This window comes from Sinocyclocheilus grahami, unplaced genomic scaffold (assembly GCF_001515645.1).
Source record: "Sinocyclocheilus grahami isolate Dianchi unplaced genomic scaffold, SAMN03320097.WGS_v1.1 scaffold420.1, whole genome shotgun sequence".
Lineage (NCBI taxonomy): Eukaryota > Metazoa > Chordata > Actinopteri > Cypriniformes > Cyprinidae > Sinocyclocheilus > Sinocyclocheilus grahami.
The window spans coordinates 852,299-863,194 of record NW_015505599.1 but is presented as its reverse complement, the minus strand read 5'-3'; the positions used below and the strand labels follow the sequence as shown (position 1 = coordinate 863,194).

At 36.2% G+C, this 10,896-nt stretch overlaps 1 protein-coding gene across 1 annotated transcript in view; it reads right to left on the bottom strand.

The window, feature by feature from the left end:
- LOC107551335 (LIM domain and actin-binding protein 1-like) overlaps positions 1-10,896 on the bottom strand; it is a 24,211-nt gene that overhangs the window by 7,253 nt on the left and 6,062 nt on the right. The window contains exons 2-3 of the mRNA XM_016232909.1: positions 6,641-6,698; positions 6,430-6,527 (exon numbers count right to left, since the gene is read on the bottom strand). Of these exons, the coding sequence (XP_016088395.1) occupies positions 6,430-6,527; positions 6,641-6,698 (156 nt within the window). The remainder of the gene's footprint in view (positions 1-6,429; positions 6,528-6,640; positions 6,699-10,896) is intronic.

The following is a 10,896-nucleotide window of genomic DNA, read 5'->3' as shown; positions in this document are numbered from 1 at the left end:
ATAGACTAGAAAACTTTGTTGGCATTAGTGGAAGTGCATTAGCATGGTTCAAATCATACTTATCTGACCGCCACCAATTCGTAGCAGTGAATGAAGAGGTATCATATCGATCACAAGTGCAGTATGGAGTACCTCAAGGCTCAGTACTAGGGCCGTTACTTTTCACGCTTTACATGTTATCCTTGTGAGATATCATCAGGAAACATGGTGTTAGCTTTCATTGTTATACTGATGATACTCAGCTCTATATTTCTTCACGGCCTGGCAAAACATAACAATTTTAAAAACTAACAGAATGCGTAGTCGATATAAAAATCTGGATGACGAGTAATTTCTTACTGCTATATTCTGAAAAAACAGAGGTGTTAATTATAGGGCCTAAAAACTCTGCATGTAATGACCTAGAACACTGTCTAACACTTGATGGCTGCTCTGTCAATTCTTCGTCATCTGTTAGGAACTGTATAACAAATATAACTGTGTGTTATAACGAAACAGTTATAGAACTAGTGTGCTATTTGATAGCAATTGTTCCTTCGAAAGCCACGTTTCTAGCATTTGTAAAACTGCATTTTTCCATCTCAAACATATATCTAAATTGTGACCTATGCTCTCAATGTCAAATGCAGAAACGTTAATTCATGCATTCATGACCTCAAGATTAGATTATTGTAATGCTTTATTGGGTGGTTGTTCTGCACACTTAATAAACAAACTCCAGCTGGTCCAAAATGCAGCAGCCAGAGTTCTTACTAGAACCAAGAAGTATGACCATATTAGCCCTGTTCTGTCAACACTGCACTTTCTCCCTATTAAACATTGTATATATTTTAAACTTATAAAGCCCTGAATGATTTAGCACCTAAGTACTTGAGCAAGCTCTTATCGTATTATAGTCCTTCACATCCACTGTGCTCTCAAAACTCTGGCAATTTGATAATACCTAGAATATCAAAATCAACTGCGGGTGGCAGATCCTTTTCCTAACTTTGCTGCAGCATGGATCAACCTGCTGGTTCGTCTGGCCGGAGGAGAACTGGCCCCCCAACTGAGCCTGGTTTTTCCCAAGGTTTTTTCTCCATTCTGTCACCGATGGAGTTTTGGTTCCTTGCCGCTGTCGCCTCTGGCTTGCTTAGTTGGGGACACTTAATTTCCAGCGATATCATCGACTTGATTGCACAGATACTATTTAAACTGAACTGAGCTGGACGATGACATCACTGAATTCAATGATGAACTGCCTTTAACTGAAAGTTGAGTGTTTACTATTGTCCTTTTGCATTGACACACTATTTTCCTATTTTGATACTGTAAAGCTGCTTTGACACAATCTGTATTGTTAAAAGAGCTATATAAATAAAGGTGACTTGACTTGACTTTAGTGAATTTCAGGTGTAGCTTTTTTTAGAAAAGCAAAAAACACGGTGGGAATCATTAGGCAATTCTTGATTACCACAGGATAAACACCTTAACATGTGCAGTATAAAAATGACATGCAAAACACTGTTTTACAGTTTGATTTTGAAGGGAACAAGATGCTGCATCATGGTTTTGATGCTATGTGAATATTTGAAAAATCTGCTCTGAAGCACTTGTATAAACTTGCCAACCTTGATTGGCTATGGCAGCCATGTATCTGGTGCACCAGCATAGTATAAAGTACGGAAGTTCTAAGCGGCCATGCATTATATTTTTTTCTTTCTTGTTTTCTCGTGATCACGACTTAATGAGTTGTTTTCTCGTGATCATGACTTAATTTTCTCGTGATCAGGACATAAGAAAAGTTTTTTTTCTCGTCATCACGACTTAATTTTCTTGACATAACAAAAGTTGTTTTCTCATTATCATGACTTAATTTTCTTGTGATTTCGACATAACAAAAGTGGTTCTTTTAACAATGATTGTTTGATTTTTAAAACACAATGCATCGTGAGCCTACTACAAATGACCTGCTCTTATCATCTGATCATGGTTGTATCTCTCTATTAGTGCTACTGGATCTTAGCGCTGCTTTCAACACTATCGACCACAACATTCTTTTGAATAGACTAGAAAACTTTGTTGGCATTAGTGGAAGTGCATTAGCATGGTTCAAATCATACTTATCTGACCGCCACCAATTCGTAGCAGTGAATGAAGAGGTATCATATCGATCACAAGTGCAGTATGGAGTACCTCAAGGCTCAGTACTAGGGCCGTTACTTTTCACGCTTTACATGTTATCCTTGTGAGATATCATCAGGAAACATGGTGTTAGCTTTCATTGTTATACTGATGATACTCAGCTCTATATTTCTTCACGGCCTGGCAAAACATAACAATTTTAAAAACTAACAGAATGCGTAGTCGATATAAAAATCTGGATGACGAGTAATTTCTTACTGCTATATTCTGAAAAAACAGAGGTGTTAATTATAGGGCCTAAAAACTCTGCATGTAATGACCTAGAACACTGTCTAACACTTGATGGCTGCTCTGTCAATTCTTCGTCATCTGTTAGGAACTGTATAACAAATATAACTGTGTGTTATAACGAAACAGTTATAGAACTAGTGTGCTATTTGATAGCAATTGTTCCTTCGAAAGCCACGTTTCTAGCATTTGTAAAACTGCATTTTTCCATCTCAAACATATATCTAAATTGTGACCTATGCTCTCAATGTCAAATGCAGAAACGTTAATTCATGCATTCATGACCTCAAGATTAGATTATTGTAATGCTTTATTGGGTGGTTGTTCTGCACACTTAATAAACAAACTCCAGCTGGTCCAAAATGCAGCAGCCAGAGTTCTTACTAGAACCAAGAAGTATGACCATATTAGCCCTGTTCTGTCAACACTGCACTTTCTCCCTATTAAACATTGTATATATTTTAAACTTATAAAGCCCTGAATGATTTAGCACCTAAGTACTTGAGCAAGCTCTTATCGTATTATAGTCCTTCACATCCACTGTGCTCTCAAAACTCTGGCAATTTGATAATACCTAGAATATCAAAATCAACTGCGGGTGGCAGATCCTTTTCCTACTTTCCTACTACTAGACAGATCCCCAGTGAAGACCTTGTCTTCTAGACGGCCATCGACTGAGCCTGGTTTCTCCCAAGGTTTTCTCTCCATTCTGTCACCGATGGAGTTTTGGTTCCTTGCCGCTGTCGCCTCTGGCTTGCTTAGTTGGGGACACTTAATTTCCAGCGATATCATCGACTTGATTGCACAGATACTATTTAAACTGAACTGAGCTGGACGATGACATCACTGAATTCAATGATGAACTGCCTTTAACTGAAAGTTGAGTGTTTACTATTGTCCTTTTGCATTGACACACTATTTTCCTATTTTGATACTGTAAAGCTGCTTTGACACAATCTGTATTGTTAAAAGAGCTATATAAATAAAGGTGACTTGACTTGACTTTAGTGAATTTCAGGTGTAGCTTTTTTTAGAAAAGCAAAAAACACGGTGGGAATCATTAGGCAATTCTTGATTACCACAGGATAAACACCTTAACATGTGCAGTATAAAAATGACATGCAAAACACTGTTTTACAGTTTGATTTTGAAGGGAACAAGATGCTGCATCATGGTTTTGATGCTATGTGAATATTTGAAAAATCTGCTCTGAAGCACTTGTATAAACTTGCCAACCTTGATTGGCTATGGCAGCCATGTATCTGGTGCACCAGCATAGTATAAAGTACGGAAGTTCTAAGCGGCCATGCATTATATTTTTTTCTTTCTTGTTTTCTCGTGATCACGACTTAATGAGTTGTTTTCTCGTGATCATGACTTAATTTTCTCGTGATCAGGACATAAGAAAAGTTTTTTTTCTCGTCATCACGACTTAATTTTCTTGACATAACAAAAGTTGTTTTCTCATTATCATGACTTAATTTTCTTGTGATTTCGACATAACAAAAGTGGTTCTTTTAACAATGATTGTTTGATTTTTAAAACACAATGCATCGTGAGCCTACTGTTACTATAGTAACGAACACAGCCTTGATGGAGACATTCTAAAATGCTTAACCTGCATTAATTGATCGTTCGCAAAGACCCACCCTCCTTAGTTACTGTTGCTATCCCCGACAAATGCCGCTCTTACACTACACACCATGTTCTCGCAAGGTGAAAAATATATTGCAGAGTAAAGAAGAAACTGACAACACACCGACAAAGAAGACAGAGCAGGTTACTTCTGGTATGAAACAAGGTCTTAGGACTCCCAGCTTTCAAATTTTGTAATTTTTAAAGAAATTCAAACAATAAATTCAATTTTGTGGCTCTTTAATGAGTCGTGACAGATCACTGTATTGCCTCAGTTCAAACACGTGAGCCGATCGTCTTTTCATAGTTACGTAAAGCACGAAATGAACATGAATAAACATTAGAAAGTGTATTTCAACCGCGGAACACACCATTTTTCAAGTTTAAGTCCACCGAAGTTAATCTACTCTTCTGTCTGATTTGTGGTTAAGGCTGGAAGGGATACACCTGCGGCTACTGGGCATGTGCATTTACATATTTTCCGAGCCAACAATATAACGTGAAACCGATGAAAATGGTTTTAAAAAGCACATGGCGCCATAATTTCATCACTTTAGAGTGTCGCAGTGACCGTCCTTTTCTAGTAAAGGACCTGTCATAGTTTAATGAGTGGGAAGATGACATGAAGCGACGCGAGGTTAGCTGCATTGAAAACAGATGCGCACACATGTGCATACACAGCTCCCAATTGGGGCGAAGTTCACAGATTTTGTCGACAGAATGATAAGCGCACACATTTTAACATATTATTTTATTATTTCACACTCAGTATTTTAACTTTAGTGCTGCAAGCCATGCATACAGCACCGGACATGCCAGGTTTTCTGGTATGCAAAACAACTACTTTAAAGGAATTCCTTAGCTTATTGCCATTACTGTGGCAGCCAATAACAGCACAGCTTAACCCTCCGCACATATTTATATTTAGTTATATTGAAAAAGTTTCAATTCAGTATATCTTTTTTACACCGTTTTAACATGGATTTCTATGAAGACTGGCAGTAGATGTTGGGCAAGATGGCGGATAGCAGCGGCGGCACATAATATCCGCATTCTGATTGGTCAGATCGCCTGTCAATCAAGCTCTTTGCGAATGGTCAATTGAGAGATTTTTTAAAAGACAAAACTCAGTATACACATTATTAGTAATGCATACTATGTACAGACAAGAAGATGAGCCAAAAATAAGAACACAATGCGTTTAATTCAGCATTAAGTATTTTTTCTCCCATAAAATACCGTAAGGACAACACTTAACGTGGCTTGATGCGTTAAGGCAGTGTTTTTAAAAGACCAAACTCAGTAAACACATCATTCATAAAGCATTCTATGTACAGACAAGCAAATAAGCCCATTATAAGAACGCAATGCGTTTAACGTGTTAAGCATTAAATTGTGAGGGGGCTTGTGAGCATGGGTATGAGAAGATGCCTTGGGTTAAATATGTTACTTGCATGCATTCTCTTCCCTGGTGTGGCGTTTGCCCTCTAAGCCATGTTAAAACTATTGCGGATGGTGGGCAAGGCTTACACAGTGGTGGTCTAGGTTGGTGGAGCCCTGCAAACCATGCTTTTGCCATCCCTGTTGAAAAACCAGCATATGTTGGGTAGGTATGTTTTGAAGCATGGCAGCTGGTTTGAGTTAGCCATGTGCTGGTCCTAAGCAACCAGCTCCTGCTCAGAACCAGCTCATAACCAGCTTATTAGCAGCTCAGGACCAGCCTAAACCAATTTATGACCAACTAAGGACCAGATTAAACCAGCTCAAACCAGCTGCCATGCTTCAAAACATACCTAAACAGCATTTGCTGTTTTTTTTTGTTTTTTTCAACAGGGATTTCCTCTTAGGAGGACTGAGGGTTGAGTGGAGAGTGGATAGACCAGAGGATAACTCCCTTTCTCCTGCAGCCTCTTCCAGTTCTTTAAACTAGATGTTAAATTGTATGCTCTCCTCGGTTGGGTTGCTTTTAAGAGCTTTTGTAATTGGCAGAGGCCTGGTGACAGCTTAGGTACCGGTGTAGTAGTCTGCTCCTTCCAGATTGGAAGTTGTTGGCAGCAGCAGCTGTAGCTCCAGCCTCCCTGGTTAGGTCTGCCTCTAGAGGCTTTAGTCTTTAGCAAGTGAGCAGGCATTTATTCAGTATGGCGCAGTGGGAATTAACGTTCCCATAGCATCAAGACCATGACACAGCATCAAAGTTCTCTTCGAAAGGGAACGTCTGAGGGTTATGTATATTTCAGATGGAAGATGGAAATGAGACTGCGTTTCATTGCCATACTTCAGGCATGCCTGCGCATCTTCCTTCAGACAATTTAAATACGATGAAGTTTTACGTAGGCACACTTTTTCAAGATTGGTGTGTATACACATAGCAAACATACTCACAGAGCGTGGCACAGTAAAAGAAGCCTTTCTGGTGACCGCTAATTGATATTTCGCCATCCTGTCCTTGATAGAGCCACTGCGCTTCAGACTGGGCGTACCTATGACAGAATTAATTGATTTATTCATTTATTTATTCATCTATCTATCTATCTACCAAATAATCTTCCTTCAGGAACTAGACATCATACAGAGAGATGTATTTTGTATTTACCTTTGTTTCCCATTTGTGTGTCCACATCCTCTGAGCTGCTGTTCACTTCTCTTTGCACCTGAGGAATTAAACCAGCCACAGACTGAAAAGATCTTCCTATAAAATTTGACATTAAAATTTGTAGTGCACATTCAACAATGACATTCGCATGTAAGCATAATAAAGAAATAGCATAAAGTTGACATCAGCTTTTCTCTAACTATGTATCCACTGGAAAATCGACTGTGATGTCCTCTAGAACTTCAGAAACTTTTACAGTTAGTGCCAATCCTTTTAAGATAATTATCTTCACAAAACCTCAAAAAATCAGAAACCAAAACCAAAAATAAAGTCGCCAAGACAGCAATAAATAATTATGGCAATAAATAGAGGTTGAAGTGGAATGAAGAATCAGACCAATTAAAAACAGTGATTAGGTCTCTGCAGGATGTCTGTATGTCTATAGTGCATCTGCAGAAATTCTTGTGTGATGGAGTTTATTGTTGGATGTGTCGTGCTCCTTTTCTGCTGATTATTGAACTGTTCGAAAGAAAGGATTTGGACTTCCCATCACTATTAGTTATGGGGGCTTAGACACATCTGTTTAACGATGAACTATTTTTGATATACTTTTGAGATGTTCCCTTATTATTTCCCCCTAATTACTCCCTTATTAAAGTAACATTCATAGTAATGTAATATGGATCTATATCAAATATAGATATATCGGTCAGTTTTTAAGAATCTCTCCTTTAAATTCATTTTGAAGTCCAATAAAATATATTTTTTGTTAACACAGTTTTTTTACATATCAAGATTTAAGGATTAAGATTATTTAAGAATTTAAGAATATGATTAAAAAGAAAGAAAGAAAGAAATGTAACACCTGTAAGTAAATAATGTGTTGCAATATAGTTTGGAATGGAGAATGCAGTATGAATTAGTGTTTTATATAAACAAACACCTAACTGATGTTATGTGTATTTGAAAAGAAAATTATTCATATATTCTACTGTAATTCAATCCACTCAATTTAATTTAAGTTTACTCTTAATGTACTGCACTAAAATGTCACCAGTATTTTTTATTTCTTTCAGTTTCATGGACTTGTATTCATTAGTTCCTGTATTCCTTTGTTTGATTTCCTGATTTTCCTGTTTCTATGGTTAATAATATGATTTGTTCATTCAGTTCAGATGTGTTTAATTAATCACCTCTTTCATTGTATACTTTAGTTTCTGTTTTCCATCAGTTCAGGGTCCAGTCATGTTTGTGTAAAGTGTGTGTTTGCTGCTACTTTGTGTTATGTTTATCCTGTGGAATATTATTAAAGATTGTGTTGGAACTTTATTCATCTGCCTGTCTTGAGTCTGTGCACACATTTGTGACACATATATAAGTACTTTTATTTTTTTTCATAGTTTTTTTTAAAGAAAAGTCTTATAAAAATAAAGGTGACGACTTGATACAATACAATCTCAGTAAACAAAAAAAAAAGTGCCAAAGTTTACCCCACTTTTTTCCTGACCATAAATGCAACAAGATGGTTTTATGAAGACCACCTCTGAAGAACAATACACTCTTCAAAATGTTTTAAAATGGATTTCAAAATCACATTATGTCTGAAATGTAAAATTCAGAAATGGCTACATTTAGAACATGAACATGCTTAAATAAACCAGGTTACATCAGTTAGGGAAAAAGGCAAGGAGACAGATGGAGAAACAAACGGTGTGTAGTCTGTGGAAGGTTGTGTAGTGCTCCAGAGATCTGGTGGGGTTTAAAGAGTATGTGCATACCAGTGGCATGACATCACCAACAGCATACAACACAAGCATGAAGCAAACAGATGGGGAATACTATAAACTGAGTGTGGCATAACATGTTTTGCGTGTGCCAAGGTGAGCATGACAGCATGCTTAGGACTAAAAACATTTTTGTAAAGCTTCTATCAGTAGCCCTTCATCTGAAAACTAGCCATTAACTCAATACACATTGTGATCAAATTCAGACTGATTCTCCAGTTTATAAAACAACACAATAATTGTAAGTGCATAAGTGTAAACAATTAAAGGTCTAGTGCTAAAAAACATACTGTACACAAGTATTAACACATACACAAGAACTGCTAATGCCCTGCCAACTGTAGGTCTGGTTAAATATATTTAAAATACACTTTTTGTTAGTGATTGATGTGAGATGTACCATTATAAGTTGCTGAAATGCTTAATTATAGCTATTATAAGCTTAATTATAGCATTTTATAAGGCAACTGTCCATTAAAGGGAGCTTGCATATACAATTCCCATATTTGGGTAAAATGTGTTTAAAAGCAAAAATGTGTAGCTCACATTTTTTTTGTTAAAGTGCTTGTTTTTTGTTTTTTTTTACATTTTGTATTTTATTAGTTACTGGGTTTGCACAGGTAAGGAAGCTATTTTATTACACTAGTCTTACATTAACACATATAATGTTTAAATCTTGTGGCCAGTGGGGTGCAATTTCTGTCCCCTCATCCCCAGGACTCTTTTCCCTTTGTCTTTTCAGCCAGCATATTGGGAGGCAAGATACAGCTCAAACAACAGCCTCACTGTGATGGAACAATAGACATACTTGTGTCTGCATCACACCCATTTGGTTTGGGGAATTTGAAAGAACATGACTCAGAGCCATAGTAACAATCTCCACCTATAGCTAACTGATAGACCACATTAATACAAATAAGCAGCTGAATCTCCCTGGGTGAATCTCATGAAACATGCAAAGCACACGACTGGGTCTTTTTTCTTTTTCTTCTATTGTCCTCAATAGTCGCTTTGGATAAAAGCGTCTGCTACATGACTAAATGTAAATGTAAAAATGTAAAATGTTCTTTAAAAAATATTTGAGAACTACTTAAGAATTTTTCAAGTAATTCAGGAAGAATAAATGCACCCTGGACCTGGAATATGCTACCACAATCTTACAGTATATGCTACATTACTATATGTGTATTTATATTAGAGGTTTCGAGACATTACTTTTATACAGGTCTGATTTTGCTATGTTTTTGGATTTTAAATTGTGTTCTAAAGATTCTTCACTTTTGTCCTTTTTTTTTTGTATCATTTATTTTTTTTCTGGTCAGACAAAGTAAGATGGAGCTTTGACAAAGACAAAAATAATAATATAATATTTCTAATAATATTTTCGTTACTTTTCATCCCCTGCCTCTGCCAATTGTTCACAATGAAACTGCATCTAGCAACTGCCTTTCAAAAATAAATAAATAAATAAAAATCAGTAATGAGAATAACAAAAAAGTCCGAATTACAAATACTCAAAAGTAAAAGTATTTATTTGGGAGAAAATTGCTGTGCTTCCAGTATCTAATAACTGAAACTTATTGTGAAGACAATGTTAGATTCAGTGACTGTTTCCGAGTGCAGATTGCTATCTCAAAATTACCATGGAATGAGACATTCCAAAAGAGTACAAGGAATCAAGTAGGAATGTGAACACATGCCAGGCCTCTGACAAAGGGGGATGGGCACTCAGTGAAAGGAGGTAAATCCATTGGACACATGTCCATATCAAGTTGTTATGTACAGGTAAATTTATGAAATTTTTCTTAAGTTGACTTTATTTACCATTTCAAAATAGAACTAAAGAGCTTGAGGGAAATTCTACTAAATTATCTGTTTAAATCAACCAACCGGTTTAACATGTTTACTAAAGCATAATCCAGATGCTTTCAACAAGATCCAATTTATTTAGAAAGACGTAATACCAATTTATTCTGCACATGTTCCTCATAAAGCAACACATTTATTTAATCAATAAGTTCTGTTTAAATCTAATTTAGGATTAGATGTATTTATTAAATTTACATTTAGTCATTTGGCAGATGCTTTTATCCAAAGCGACTTACAAATGAGGACAATGCAAGCAATCAAAATCAACAAAAGAGCAATGATATGCAAGTGCTATAACAAGTCTCAGTTAGCTTAACGCAGTACACATAGCAAGGTTTTTTTTTATTATATAATAAATAAAAAGAAAACAGATAGAATAGAAAAAGAATAGAGCAAGCTAGTGTTAGAGGCCTTGTTTTGCTTTTGTTAATTGTATAATAAATAAAAAGAAAACAAATAGATAGAATACAAAAATATTAGAAAAGCTAGTGTTTTTTTAAAGAAAACAAGCAATAAATGAATAGAGTGTAAGTCTAAAAGGGACAAGTTTTTTAAAGAATAGAATTAGAATAGAGAGTGCTAGAGATAGATGGTCAAAAAAAG